The 16,328-nt window shown below is 35.8% G+C and overlaps 1 protein-coding gene across 1 annotated transcript in view; it reads right to left on the bottom strand.

Annotated features, from left to right (window-relative positions):
- Window positions 1–3,762: 3,762 nt before the first annotated feature.
- ENPP3 (ectonucleotide pyrophosphatase/phosphodiesterase 3) overlaps window positions 3,763–16,328 on the bottom strand; it is an 89,431-nt gene continuing 76,865 nt past the window's right edge. Inside the window, exons 21-25 of the mRNA XM_010839685.1 lie at window positions 15,681–15,816; window positions 13,125–13,202; window positions 12,362–12,494; window positions 10,550–10,706; window positions 3,763–4,099 (exon numbers count right to left, since the gene is read on the bottom strand). Of these exons, the coding sequence (XP_010837987.1) occupies window positions 3,929–4,099; window positions 10,550–10,706; window positions 12,362–12,494; window positions 13,125–13,202; window positions 15,681–15,816 (675 nt within the window). The 3' untranslated portion in view covers window positions 3,763–3,928. The remainder of the gene's footprint in view (window positions 4,100–10,549; window positions 10,707–12,361; window positions 12,495–13,124; window positions 13,203–15,680; window positions 15,817–16,328) is intronic.

Here is a 16,328-nt window from a genome sequence, read left to right as displayed (position 1 = left end):
TCACGGTTCACGTATTTCTGAAGCCTGGCTTGGAGAATTTGAGCATTACTTTACTAGCGTGTGAGATGAGTGCAATTGTGCAGTAGTCTGAGCATTCTTTGGCATTGCCTTTCTTTGGGATTGGAATGAAAACGGACCTTTTCCAGTCCTGTGGCCACTGCTGAGTTTTCCAAATTTGCTGGCATATTGAGTGCAGCACTTTCACAGCATCATCTTTCAGGATTTGGAATAGCTCAACTGGAATTCCATCACCTCCACTAGCTTTGTTCATAGTGATGCTTTCTAAGGCCCACTTGACTTCACATTCCAGGATGTCTGGCTCTAGGTGAGTGATCACACCATCGTGATTATCTGGGTCGTGAAAGCCAATAAATATAGGTTGAATAATGGCAGTTTTTAAAATCACCCTTTGGAACTGTCATAGTAAAAACTGAATCAAGGAAGAATAATTATTGGATACTAAAGACAGGTAAAAATTTAATGAGAAACAGGATACTTCTGGTTCTCAACTATCTCACCACAAATAACTCCCAATTTACAAAGAGTAAACACTCTCTTTGCAGAAGGAAAACCTAGTGATCACCAACGTAACCACAGGACCAAATTTGGCCTGAGCAGTAATGGCAAAGTTGAACATCTTGTGCTCCCAGAAATGAAGCACTGAGCACGCTATCACTGAGGTAAAAAAAGTGAAAGTCACTCAGTCGTGTCCAACTCTCTGTGACCCCATACAGTCCATGGAATTCTCCAGGCCAGAATACTAGAGTGGGTAGCCATTCCCTTTTCCAGGGGACTGTCCCAATCCAGGGATCGAACCCAGACCCAGGTCTCCCACATTGCAGGCAGATTCTTTACCTGCAGTTGAGCTACCAGGGAAGCCCACCACTGATGTAGCATTTGCCAAAAATACAAAACATTATGAGGAAATATAGACAAACCCAAATTGAGGAACAGATAAATCAACTCTCCAAAATGTTAACATTACTTGGTAGGGGCTGAGGAAATGTTGTACCAAAGAGGAAAGAAAACTTAATGCAATACATGATTCTGTTTGGGGCCGGGGGGAGGGCATGGTCACAGAAAATAAAATACTTTAAAGGACATAACTGAAGATGAGAAAAAAACTAGATTTGATCTGGAAATTAAAAAATGATATTGTATCATCATTAAACTTCCTGACTGTGGTTGTACGAATGTCCTTGATCTTAGGAGATAAACCCTGAACTTTTGCTGCATAAATGGGCATGATACTCCAATATACTCTCAGAAAGATCAGGGGAAAAATTAAAGCTATCCATAAATATACATAGTGAGAATATTAACAATTAGTAAAGATGGGTGGAGGTTATACAGAGTTCTTTATGCTATTCTTACAACCTTTCTGTGTCTTTCAAATTCTTTCTAAATAAATATTTCCTTTAATGCAACTGTATTTTTTATATTTTTACAAACAAGTTCATTATAAAAACTAGACTACACACTGAAAGTTATAAATTAGCAATTGTAAATATCCTGTAATTCCATAAATTGTTAACTCATTGTCTTTCTGTCAGAATGATTTTACACATACATATATCTTTTTAATGAGATAATGATACCAAAAAAAGTACATTACACAATCTCTGTGCAAAAATATGTGATTTTGTTTCTCTTTGTGAAATTTTTATTTCTGTGTTGAGTACCCATTTAATCTGATACCGAAAACAATTTAGTTACTTTAAGAGAAATTCAGAAGTAATGAGGGCATCCAGAGTTTAAATGCAGTTCAGCACTAAGCCATCCTTCACTTGTCTTGCCGCAAAGTGGGGTCTAAATTCCAGGTGGTCTTATCTGGTTTACAGGCCATGGTGGGGCAGGGGACCACTGATTGGAGGAATTCTGTGTATATACCGGGCATCAACATTTTTGACTGACACTTAGCTGGAAATAATTTCCATCTTTTTGTCTTGTCTTTCAGCCTCTCTATATTGTACATTTTAAATCCAACTCTTTATGTGGTGTTAATAAAAATCCAATGATCCTAAGCTAACATTTAACTTTTAGCTATAATTAATTCAGTTGAAATCATAATAGTAATAGTCTGACTTTTTGAAGCTCAGGCCACAAGATTTTTTTGTCACCAACAAAGCCTGTGTCCCCTGGATGAACTGGTGTATATATATCAGAAATGAGTCTGGAACATTGCCAGTCTGCAAATCTTAAAATCTGACCAATACTATTACTTACCAAATGAATACTGGGATCTCTTTGCTTAATAATCACATTTAACAGCAAAATTCTGTAAAGTAATTATCCTTCAATGAAAAACAAATAAAATTTTTAAAAATCACATTTTTAAAAATTAAAGAGATACATATGTATAAAGTAAGTTTTTTTTTTTAATTTTTGGCAATGTCAAAGGGCACAAAATAAAAATTTTATCTCCATCTCTCAATATTAATTTGTGCCACCCTGGCTTAAGACATAAATCAAGGGTTGACAAGTTGCAGTCCATGGACCAACTCTAGCCCCTACCTGTTTTTGTAAATAAAGTTTTAGTGAAACACAGTTACTCCAGTTCCTTTTATGTATCATCTATGACCACTTCCTCAATGTATTAACAGAGTTAAATAGTTGCAACATTCTGTATGGCCTAAAAACTTTTATTATCCAGCTCTTAAAGAGATTGGCTTAGACGGTAAAGAATCTGCCTGCAATGCAGGAGACACAAGTTCAACCCCTGGGTTGGGGAGATCCCCTGGAGAAGGAAATGGCAACCCACTCCAGTATTCTTGCCTGAAGAATCCCACGGACAGAGGAGCCTGGTGGGCTATGGTCCATGGGATCGCAAAGAGTCGGACACAACCAAGAGACTAACACTTTCACTTAAAGAGAAGTTTTGCCAGTCCCTTAAAAATGATAGCATACTATACATTACTATTCTATCACTCTTTGCTCTTCATTTAACAATAGCCATACCGTCATCAATATATAGACCAACTTCTTTGTTTATAGCAGTGGAATCACATTCCATTGTTTGTTTAAATAAACTCCATAATTTGCTCACCTGGGCTTACCATTAGCTCACATGGTGCTAATGGTAAAATAAAGAACTTGCCTGTCCATGCAGGAAACATGAGATGCGAGTTCATTCCCTGGGTTGGGAAGATCCCCTGGAGTAGCAAATGGCAACCCATTCCAGTATTCATGCCTGGAGAATCCCATGGACAGAGGAGCCTGATGGGCTAGTCTATAGTGTCACAAACAGTCGGACACAGCTGAAGCAACTTAGCATGCATGAACATAATTTGCTCAACAAGACTTTTAGGTTATTTTCTGGTCTTCGTATGGAGAAGGAAATGGTAAGCCACTCCAGTATATTTGCTTGGGAAATCTCATGGACATAGGAGCCAGGAGGGCTACTGTCCATGAGGTCACAAGAGTTGGACATGACTTAACAACTTAACCATCACTACCACTTGGTCTTCGTAAAAGATGATACTTTCATGCATTTGTGCAAAGTATATCTGTTGGCACCACTTTTACAAATGAAATTATTGAATGAAGGCAATGTGTATTTTTTTATTTTAATACATATTGCCTGATTGCTAAGTGTAAAAAGTTTTATAACAAAACTGATGTAGAATTGATTTCGTTCAAAAGTGAGACCTACTTCTCGTACTCTGCTTTCTATTTGGATAATGTTGGGAAGAAAAAGATAGCCAAGGATTATAAATGAGATAATAAGGAAGGAATAATGTAGCACAGTGTGTGCAAAGTGTGTAACTTTAAAACATTATATTTTTATAGAAATGAAAAAGAGACAAGAATAATTAAAATTACACAATACAGCTTTTAGTAGAGTTAAGGAAAATAGAACATTTTGTTTTATGGTCTTCAACGGGAAAAAAATCATTCACAATTTGCCCAAGTTGTTTTATATATTAAGTTAAATAACAGTTTCAAATACGGGCAAATATGTCTTCAGTTGCAAAATTTCAGAGACAGGCTGTGCTTTTTCCTGATAAAAGTCAAGTCCAGTAAGAAGTTCCACATCACGCACGCGGGCGGTATGTACATTGAATCTTTCTTCAACCCAAAGAGATTCTGATTTATTTTCCTGAAACAGAAAAGCAAAAGATTATTTCCCCTGGAGCATGGATTTTCATTAACAGGAAATTCTTTTTTTTTAGAAAATTCTTTTATTACTTAGAAGTTGTCCCTTTTTCCTGTGGTTTTTTTGTTTGCTTGTTTTTTTTCTGAGGTATATTGACATACAACATTATATTAGCTTAAAATGTCCAACTCATTGATTCGATATTTGTTCTTATGGTTTTTATTGCCTTAAATCTTAATTTGATAGAGCTAAATTTTGGTGTACGTTAACATAAAAAGAAAAATGAAAGTACAAACTATACAATAGCAAATACAGACTGCCATAAAGTAGAACCACTTTTATATTTACTTCAGATATAACTTTTTTAAAGAAATGAAACATTAAAGATGAAGTCAAGTCTTACTCAGAGGAAATCATTGTCATGAGTCAATGTGAATCCAGTCTGTGTTTTTTTAACTTTTACTGAACATCAATATAAAATATATAGCATTGATTTATGTTTTCAAACTTATATAAATGATATAAATGAGATTCTATATTTTTTCATTCAATTTTATGTTTGTAATCTATTCATAGTGAAATATCTAAATCTAGTTAAATCATCTATTTTTAGCTGTGGTTTGCGGCAGCTCAGTTAATATTTTCATTGACATATTGATAGTATTTTTGGCATTATAAATAATAGTGTCATGAATAAATTGGCACATGTCTTCTATGTTTAAGAACATGAGTTTCTAGGATATATAAATGAAATTGCTGGGTCATAGAGTATACGCAACTTTAATTTTACTAAATAGTAAACCTAGCACTCTTCAAAGAGTCGGATACGACTGAGCGACTAAACTGAACTGAACTGAACACTCCTCAAAGTGCATATAACAATTTACACTTCCACTGACAGGGGAGGATAATCCCCATTTCTCCATATCCTTGCCAAACCATGTTGCAAAATAGTGCTTTATCCATATTTAAAGTTTATTACTCTGAGTATTATTGAGTGTCTTTTCAGATATTTCTTGGCCATTTGACTTTCAGTAGGTTTTTAACTAAATATAAAAAATAGCATATTGAAAAAATTATAAATAGCATAGTAAAAAAATTTTACCATAAATACTGTACATATATATATATATATGGGTTAGTTCAATAATTTGGAGCCATGGATTGCTATGAAATGCCTTATTCTTTATTTTTGACTTTTCTGACAGTCATATGAAGTTGCTAAATTTCTAGCTATTTTTTAAAGTAAGAAAGTTTACAAGTTCGCTAATTAGATGAGTTTGCATGGATAACTTTCAATTAACTTTAGCATACTTGTTCACTTGTTTTTTAAATATGCAAGTTTAAAATAGGCAGCTACTATTTGAGCCAGAGTAAGTATAAGAGGAAATCACTGTTTCAAACCTCTAAAGTATTTTTCCAGGTAAGATTCATGAGATGAGTTATTGTTTGTTAAATAAATATGTGATGTGCTAATTTTAACTTATATTTCTAATGGGAATCAAATTCAGTCTTTTCTTCCTGCCTTCACTCTTTAGGGTTTCCCCCATAGCTCAATTTGTAAAGAATCTGCCTGCAATGCAGGAGACCCTGGTTCGATTCCTAGATCAAGAAGATCCCCTGGAGAAGCGAAAGGCTACCCAGTCCAGTATTCTGGCCTGGAGAATTCCATGGACTGTATAATCCATGGGGTGGCAAAGAGTCGGACATGACTGAACGAATTTCATTTCACTTTCTCACATTTTAGCAACATTGAATGGTTTTGATCACTTTTCCCATAAAGTTTTCTCCCATTTGGCTTTTATTGTTCTATTTTCTCCTAGCTTATTTGGTATCCATCTAACTGAATGTTTAGTGAACACCTGACAATCTTTTGTAAAACTGCAAAGAAATGATCTTAAAGAACAACATAATTATACCTAGGCAGGGGTAATACTCAAGCTATTTCATATCAGATAGTTCACCAGCACCAACCAATCTGAACAGAATTCAGCTATAGACAACTGCTCTAGCTGTACCAATGCATCCCAAAGGAATAGAAGCCTTGTGTATATTGAGTTTCTATGAACCATATTTAAATATATGCTTTTGATCACCTATTACATAAATAGAACTATTGTATACACCCCAAATAAAACTTAATTTGTAAGTTTTTGAGGTAATATCAGTTTCAGTGTTTTTCTCCCCTAACTGCTTCCTTATTCACTTATAGTCTGGTCATTGTTGGCATCACACTAATGAAACCATCTAGATGAGGATGACCTAATTTAGTGGAATTTTTGTAGCCCTTTCGCTTAGCTGTTCTGAAAGTTCCTTCTTTATCTTTCATAGCTCTGCTCCCTTATTGAATGACGCCTTCTGTTTCCTCAGCTTACTTCAGTTGTTTGCCCTCCTGGAAGAACAGACATCTGATCTTTGGGCCTCCTCTCTCTACTTTCTTCTATTTGGCAATTTCCTTTCACTCCTGTGATTTAATACAAAATCTATCTCTATAATTCTGATCTCCTCTAAGTTCCATACCTGTATTGTCTTATCCCCAATTCTATTTACAGTACAATTGTATACCCCCGATTACATTTCCAGGCTTCCCTGGTAGCTCAGATGGTAAAAAATCTGCCTACAATGCAGGAGACCTTGGTTCGATCCCTGGGTCGGGAAGATCCCTGAGAGAAGGGAATGGCAACCCACTCCAGTATTTGGCCTGGAGAATTCCATGGACAGAGAAGCCTGGCAGGCTACAGTCCACAGGATTGCGAAGAGCTGGACATGCGTGAACTACTAAGCACACACACAGTTACATTTCCGACATATACTAAGTTAAAACACAGATAGTCACGTGGACTTACAGCAACATTCTCATTTATCTGACAGGAATTTAATAATACAAAGTTAAGGGGAAAAAGAAAAAGAAGAAAGAGGGAAGAAATGACGGAAAAACAAAGGAAGAAAGGAAATAAGAATCAAGTTCTCTACATCAAGTGTGAGGTGGAATTGTGACTCTGCCATTTCTACAAATGGTGTCAGTTGCCTCAAACCTCTTGCAGTGTGAGTACCTCCACAGACTCAGTGATTAGAATATTTAAAAATGCAGAATTTTCATATAGTATGACCCTTAAAGCAAGCTAACTATTTCACAATTGCACAATTAAAGCACAATTACTTGTTCTAATACTAGTGGAAGTGTTGGCGAGTTCTACATCACTCAAACAGTAAAGAATCTGTCTGCAATTCAGGAGATCCAGGTTCTATCCCTGGGTCAAGAAGATCCTCTGGAGAAGAGAATGGCAACCCACTCCAGTATTCTTGCCTGGAGAATTCCATGGACAGATGAGCCTGATGGGCAACAGTCTATGGGGTTACAAACAGTCAGACATAACTGAGTGACTAACACTTTAACTTTCTTTCCAAGGCATAACTTGTGTAGGTACTCTACTTTTTTGGTGATTTGATTCTATGTGATTTTATCTGTATACAAGATTTCACTTTATATTGACTTTACAATGTAACTCCTTCATGAAATGTGATTTATTTATAATGACCCCCATTTGCTTACTGTTTATTGAGAATTTTTAGGAGTCTATATGAAATATTTAATTTTCACAACAACTTCATTAGGGGGTGAATTGTTTCATACATTTGAGGAAAGTGACACTCAGCTGTTTCCCCAAAGAGGCCAAATCAGTAAATGAACTCAGATATTCAACTCCCAAACCCAGGCATTGGCATTCTATTCTCTACTGTAGCCTCTTAGGTATTCAACTAGTTTCTCGATTGAAGGACCACAAACAACAAATTTATCCCTCACGAAACAACTGATCATTTTCTGTATTTCTTGGCCAGTCACACCTAAATTTTCAGTTACCTGACTTTATCGTCCTGTCTCTTCCCTCCTTCATATCAAATTGACAGTCACATGTATCAATGTCACAGCCTCTCTTATAATCATAGCTTGTTTCATATTCATCATATTACGTCTCATAGTTCTGTTTATCCAACCTCATGCCCTGATTACTATCCTGTCAATTCTTTACAATCTTGGAATATGTCCCGCTTAATGGTCTTCATGTCTTAGTCAATAGAAACGATGCCTTATTAATTTTGAGACCGTCTCCCCTGTGGATGCACAGGAAAAGCTTTGTACCATTTGTGCTTCCCCTTGAAGTGCAGGTGGAATTTTAGCAGATAGCGAAGAAAGGCATTCTAGAAGAGAGAAGCTCATGAGCAAGGACATGGAGGTAGGGAAACCTGAGCGCTGGTCAAGTAATTTCAAGAACTTCAGTTGGCCTGGAACTTGGGTCTGCAAAGTCAACTGAGGGTAAATTGTGAAAAGCCTTACGTACAGGCTGAGGGATTTTTGCTGTTTTTGTACAGTACTTTTATTCAGGGTAGATAGATAAGCAAAGTTTGCAGATGAGAAAATACTCGTAATGAAAAGCTAAATTTTAAGATGAGGAACTTGGTCGTAGTATACAGAGGTAAAGGTGAAAAGGACAGGAGACAATGAAACTACTTAAAATTCATTTTCAAAAGGTCCTAATAGAAGGTAATAAGGGCCTAAACCAGGGATAGCAAATAATTTCTTCTTTGCACACCCATTATGAATGGCTACCTAGAACCTCTATGATAAAGAACTATTTATTCCTGATTGAGTGGAAAAGAGTATCACACCAAGAGTATCAGTCACCAAAGTCTGCCACTAGAAGAGGAAGTGCATAATAGCAGCTTCCCCTTGTCTCAACTAAATAAACTTCTGACAAGACAAATAGGAAGAGTTTCAACTATACAACATCTCCTGATAGCTTCTTGTTTGGAAACTCTTCATGGTTCTAGGACTGTGAGTGATCCATTGCTTAGCCTCTGACCTTTGCCCTCCATTTCTAGTCAGTGAAAGCAACCATCAAACACTCAAGTTCAAATCCTATCTTCAAGACTCAACTAGAATGTTGCTTTCCTTACCAGAAAGTATTTCTCCTTTGAGATCCTACAACAATTTTACCTGTCCCTCTTTGTGCCACTTACTTTTCTTTTCTCTGTTTGACTAGGCTTCTCAGTGCTAGACTATGAGCCCCTTTTTTTTTTTTTTGCTATAATTCATGTCTGATTTATTTGTGTATTACCCAGAGTACACAGCATGGTGAGGGCAGTTACGTGTTCAATACCTGAAAGAATAGAGAGGAATCTCAACCTGGCCTAGAATTTAAGCTTTAATAGCCCATGGGATTTTCCATGTGAACGCCCATTTCTACAAATCAGATGTGCCTACTCTTAATTATCCTACCTACCTGCCAAAATAGTTCTCATTCCTAACTTCCCTTTTTCCTAATTGTCTACATTTAAAATCTCTAATTCAGCTTTGACTCTCCATTTTCCTTTGGCTCTTGCATCCAGGCAGTTACCAAGTCCCTCCCTTCATTATCTCCATGGAAAAGTCTTTCTAATCTTTTCACTCTGTTCAAATGATGCCCATCTTTTAGGGCCTTACTTCCATCTCAGTTTATGTAACCATTATGGATTATTCCAGCTAGATGTGTTTCAAATTTGAAACATATAACAGTATTTGGCAATGAATCCTAACTTTGTAGTGTCTCTTACTTTCTAATTTTTAAAATAATTCTTATATGATCAAGTAACCCATTAGTGTGTCTGCATCTCATTTACATATATAATTTACATATCAAAGTTATATATGAACTCCTTGAGGGCAGAGACAATATATTCCTCCCTGGTGCATTCTAAAACGTATCTGTCATGATACTGTGCAGTTACAAGGTATTCAATATATTTGTTGAATGACTTCAGTAAAGACCAATTACCAGGATGGATATTTTTTCTATGAAGAACATATATGAAGTCAAAGTAAATATTTACATGTAATTTGCCTTGATCCACAAGATTTTGAAGTGGACTAATACATGATATTAAACAAGGAATGTCATTTGAACCAACTTATTTTGTAAATATATGTATATATTTAGGAAAAAGTATATATATACATAATATATATATATATTTTTGGACCTCACGTTTCAAGTTGATGGGATTTTTATATTTACATAGTCACTTGAGAAGCATTAATTTCATGCCAACATTGGGACAGAACCTTAAGGTATGCATTCAGAATAAAAGATTAATAAGCTACAACCCTTCCCTTATTAGTGAATGTGAGTAAAATATATCTAAACAAAATACATATGACAAGGATAGATAAACACATGCTCATGTAAGCATATGAATGTTTACATTAATATTTAAATATTCATGTTTAAATTAATGTTAATTACATAGAGATCAGTAGTCTAAGGGAAAGTTCAAAAATGAGGTCACATTTAGTACAACTCTAACCTAGGAAACACCTAAAATATGTACTGTAGTCAGAACCACTTTCTGAAAGCCCAGGTGAGCTCTGATGAATCATTTTCTCTGGGCCCAGGGCCTCTCTGGGGGCATACTCACGGGACAACTTTCCACATTGGTAGGTCGATGAGGGACGACAAAGGGTAAGACGTCCAACCACCCAGTGCAGGCATCAGGGGTTTGGCTCTGGTTTTTACAACTAGTCAACACCACAAAGTAGTGCGTTGGGATGGGAACACTGGTGTTGACTGCATAGCTAAAAGCATAATTGAAAACATTTGATGTTATTATACTTTTGCTTCTGAAGATTACAAGTGTCTATATATATATATTTTTTTTTTTTTTTAAGAAACACCAAGGTAAAATTATAGCTAAAGAAAGTAAATAAATAGAAAATATAAAATCTTATCACACATTTTTAAGCCTTATTGAGCCAGAATCAAGATTTACAGAAGTCCAAGCTTGGTCATTCTATCATGGAAAATATTAGAACACAAAGAAAAGCAAGAGCATGATATTCTGCCTCCTAGTTTTGTTGACTTTATACTTTCTAGTGACATTTCCTAATAGAGCAGGGGCTGGGAATGAAGGATCTGGGATTCCAAGACTAGCTGCACACTTCCACTAGACATTGGATGTGTACTAATCCTCTAATATTCTATGACTTTCTAAGTTTCCTCAACTTTAACACGGAGGTGATCCTGTGGTACCATTTTCACAGCATAGACAGGGATAAATTCATACAGCTGATCTGACAGTCCTTTAGTCTCAGATAATAAATATAAAAGTGCCTTTAAAAGTTTCAAGTGCAAAATAAAGGTAAGCTATTAGTGTGAGTCCACTAAAAGGAAAATGAACTGGTATAAGTACGGTATAACTGGTATAACTATGTTACTGTGATTTAGAATCAGAGCTAGACTGCCTGGGTTCTGGCTTCACTACTTAGCTGTGGAACTTTCACAAGTTTCTTAACCTCTCTGTGCTTCAGTTTCTTTTTCTAAATGGGAGCTAATGGAATCTAACATGAGGATCTTTCTCAGATTAAATAAAGTATCTGTAAATGCTTAGAAGCATACCTCGCATGGCGTAAAGTGCTATCAAAGCATTTGCTAGAATTATTAAATGGAGAAAGACAGGATCAATAAACACTGACATAAGGACAAGGCAAACGAAATTTAAAAGGTGACAAGCTTAATTAGTGGTCATAAATGTTATCTTATCAGAAGGTATAAGTAGAGATCATTGCTTTACATAGTCTAGGCTTAGACATTACCATAGCTTAGTACAGTCTATTTTGATAATAGAAAAATCATGGATGACACTTCAACTCTCTGTTCCTGTGTCCTCGATTCAGGAGTAATTCCTAGCAATCTATATGACCAGGTTTAGTACAGAAATGTACAGCTTAGTTTACAAAGACAGTTGTAAATATAAAGTTTATAAAGATAAACAGGACTAGTTTTCTACAGGACACCTATAATCTCTCCTGTGAGATACTTTCATGAATCATCCACTATTTGAACTATTGGGCAATATTTTGAATAGTCACTTCTTGATTGTTTTTATTTATTGCTGAACTGGTTCTCTACTTTCTGATAGCACAGTGAGCATTCCCTACTTCCTTAGCTGCGACAAAACTGTTTTCCTTTCTCATTAGTTTAGAAATTTTCCAAATAAAAAATTTGATAAACCTTTCCTGGACATTTTTTTCTTTGCCTGTTGGTTTAAGTCTTTACCTTAAAAAAATTTTGTGAAGTCTTTTGATAGACTAGTTGAAAATAGTCAATAATTATATCTCTACATAAATATGTTATATAATAGAATACTGAGTTTTAATTTAAAATATTTAGGTTTCCCCTTATGATACCCTATTGCTAAATCAAAATGTCCATTTGGTTTCAAATTACTTACTCTGCAATTTCATCTGGAGCATCAAAATGGCCATCATAATCATAATCAAATACTGGTCCACTAACCACATTGACTCCATTTCTTTCCATGGCATATTTTACAAGAAGAACACTATGGAAGTAATTCCACATGGCTAAAAATAAAGGAATAAAGTGCTTAAAATATCTACCTTTATTGAACACGGAAATATTTTCTGTTATAAACAGGTACATTTAAATAGCATCCAATTCTACTTCAATACTTGTCAGTGGTCATTGAGGAATTCTGCAAACAGTCTAAGCAGAAAAACTAAACAGCCACATCCATGGTAGGTTTTGTTGTTGATACAGTTGCAGTCTTGAAATTATAGTTAAATATGTCTCCAAAGGACTTCCTAGGGCTGAATTGCTTTGGAGACAGTATTAAACAATAGTCAGAACATATATACTGCTTTTTTAATTATGACTCGGGATGAACACATTTCATTTACTTATGGTGAGTATTAGAAAAATTTTATTTTGTATAGAAATAATACATTTGCATTATTACATACAATTGTGTATATATAAATACAAATGTGTACAATTTTGTAAAGTTTTATTTTGTAATTATCTCCTTTAATTAATTCTTTTGTGAAAAGAATTTAAGTTACATATCCTTCCTGTTTCTATATTTAAAACATAAGAACAAAATGACTAATAACAGAAACAAATTTCAGTTAAGGATGTGTCTAGTTCATAAGTTCAAAGAGTCACTAAAATTAATAATCTAAGTATATACTTACTTTTGAATGCTTCATACATAGGGACCAAATTACTTGTAATTAAAGCATCATATTGACTATTGGAAGTTCTATTATTTGCTGCAAAACAAATAAATCTTATTAACTCCAGCTACAAAAGAAAATATAGCATTCTATGTAATAGGCCTATTATTATTACATATTAATGTAACTTTATTAACACACAAAACACAGCGTCACAAAGCACTCTCTGGTAGACGTCATTCATAATTCAAGCAGTCTTATGCATCTGATACCTTGTAGACAGTTGGTGACCCTCAAGAAGATATGTCCATGTCCTATCGTCCCATCACCTCAGAAGGTGATAGGTAGGAAAATAGTGTCTTCACAAATGTAATTAAATTAAGGCTTCAAGATAAGATTATACTGAATTTACAAAGAAAGTGAACATTTTAGTTGCTCACTTGTGCCCAACTCTTTGGGACCCACGGATTGTAGCCCACCAGGCTCCTCTGTCCATGGAATTCCCCAGGCAAGAGTACTGGAGTAGATTGCATTTCCTTCTCCAGGGGATCTTCCCGACCCAAGGATTGAACCCTGGTCTGCTGCCTTGCAGCCAGATTCTTTACCAGCTGAGCCACCAGAGAAGCTCTTTAGTGACTGGTATCCTTATAAAGAAAAGGAGGGTTGAAAAGAGGAGAGATTTGGAGGAGAAGGCCATGTGAAGATGGAGGCAGAGACTGACTGATTTAGCTCCAAGCCAAGTAACACCTGGAGCCCCCAGACGCTGGAAGACCTAAAGAAGGATCCTCCCCTAGATTCTCTCCCGGGAAGAGAATGTGGCCCTGTTGACACCCTGATTTCAGACTTCTGGCCTCTAGAACTTTGAGAGAATAAATAAAGCTCTGTTGCTTTAAGCCATTGAGTCTGTGGATAATTTGTTACACCAGTTTCTAAAGCAAATATAATACTGATAGGAAAGCATCATTATTGAATATACATAAGATAATAATGCTGTGATAAATAACTATTCCAAAATAAAATTTTCTTAAGAAAGAGAGTTTTAACTCAAGGAAGACTGCTCACAGCACCACAAATGATTGGCTTTGAAGACTCATGGACATGACGTCTAGCAGAGTGTGTGCTGGGTGTGTGTACTCTGGACCCAGACTCCTGGGGTTGGAATCCCAGCTCTGCTGCCCACAGCTGATCCACTTGGGCAATATGCTATGTCCCTCTGTGCTTCATTTGTCTCATAGCATCTCTCACTGAAATATTGAGAGGATTTAAATTCCTGCAAGCCTATGAGTGTTTCTTATAACACTATTTACATTTAAACTGCACTTGGCTACCTTAACTAATACTCTATTGAAAGGCCAATGTATGGGCACCAAAAGGCAAAGAGAAGCAAGAGATTTTGGCTTTTTTCTTTAAGATTTCACATGCTGTTCACAGTCCTCAGATCCTCTATGACTTTTCTACTTTTTAAATTAAACTCTGAAAGTTGGAAAGTCAATAAACATTATCTTCTTTTCAGAGAAAATTAAGAATTTGCCCAGAATGGAACTGCTAACAGAATTTGTAATGGAAAATTAGAAGGGAGTTTCATTCTAGCCTTAATATTTTTTGAGACAAGCTGTTTAGCTTTTCATTTCATTTCCTTATCAAGGCAAACATTTATAAATCAACCAGTATCTTAAGGCTTAACAGACACTATTTTAAGGCTGAATTTAAAAATTTGTGTTGATCAAATGTTGCAACTATTTAAGATTTGTCCTAGGGTTTACATACATTTGATGAAGCTCTAATTGTCTCTAGAGATTGTAGTAAGATACATCAGTTTATTATCCTAATTCTGCTAGGAATTTTACATCAACGTGATACTTGCTTTCATTGAGCCTTTTCTCCTCCACTGTAAGCTTCAGAATCTCTGAATTATAAATCTCTAAAGTAACCTCTTTGGTTATGGCTTCCAGAAAACTGAAGCCAAATATCTGGAGAAAACCCTTTCCCAGAAGTTAAAATTGTTGAAAATCTCTTGAGTAAATTAAGGAAATGACAACCCTTGCTGAACAGAGAAGAGATTTGAGTTTTATAAAAATCACACTAGCTTTTGCATGTTCCCAAGAGAAAAGCTTTCTGAAAAAATATTTCAAGTTCATTCAGCTGCTTAATCCACAGTTTAAAGCTGTTGGGTATACAGCGTGAGCAAAAGGCCCAAATTCCAGGCTAATTTGTCTTCATACGCACAGCTGCATTCTCCATGCAAGCCTTAGCTTGGCCAGTCATCAGGAGAAAAAATTGTTTTTATAGATGCTTGTGTCCTTCTCCAAAGAGACTTCAGTTTTAAAATTAAACTTAAACCTGCCGAACTCTCTGAACATCTGGGCCAGATCAGAGCTGATGTGTGGTTCCCATTGCAAAATTTATTAGTTTTTATTATAGCTCCAGGCTGGCCCACAACCACTGGAAGCCTCCTGGGCAGCTAGTTTAGCCCAAGCAGGTAGTTTTGGTGGGGAGCATATGTTTAAGGCACATGCCCACATCCAGCTGATGAGGGCTTTCTAAGCTGCTGCTCTAAAAAAGAGTTATACAAACCAGGAGGATAGAGGAAGCCGTGGGTGATATTCTTGTCTGCTAAAGAGAAGGAACAATTCTGGCTCTCAGAAGGAGCCACCCTGACATCAGCCCGCAGACAGTCTGGGACAGTGGGAGGAAGAGGCGATGTGTCTCCCTGTTGAAAGAGAGAAGAGAAGAAAAAAAATGACGCCCACGTGTGGCTCACCCATCCCCTTATATGGTTTGTAACTTCCCTAGAATGTTTTTCATTTAACCTTTTCCTATTTTCTTAGTGAATCAGGTCTACGCAAGCGATGGAAATGGATGTCTTCAGCAATGTTTTCTTCTGTGGTTCCCTTCTGGTTAGGGACACAGGGAGGGCAAATCAAATACACTTTGTAAAGGATTATTTGCAGAATAAAACCTGAACTGAGTACAGAGAAGTAATGAGAGCTACTGCTAAAAATCCAAATCCTTTTTGGGATCTAACTTTTAGGTGGTAATTTATATTGTGCTTGCAATTAAAAATTTAAAATAAATATAAACAATTTATTTTAAAAATATAGATAGAATTAAGAATAGTATTCTTCAATTGAACAAGAACTTCTAGTTAACCTAAGATTAACTTAAAGAAGCTATAGTTGTATGAATTTACTTAATTGGGAACTTTAATAAATTTGTAGCTAT

The sequence above is a fragment of the Bison bison genome, unplaced genomic scaffold (assembly GCF_000754665.1).
Source record: "Bison bison bison isolate TAMUID 2011002044 unplaced genomic scaffold, Bison_UMD1.0 scf7180017864132, whole genome shotgun sequence".
Classification (NCBI taxonomy): Eukaryota; Metazoa; Chordata; class Mammalia; order Artiodactyla; family Bovidae; genus Bison; species Bison bison.
Note: the sequence above shows the minus strand (reverse complement) of the source record. Positions and strands in the feature narration are given on the sequence as shown.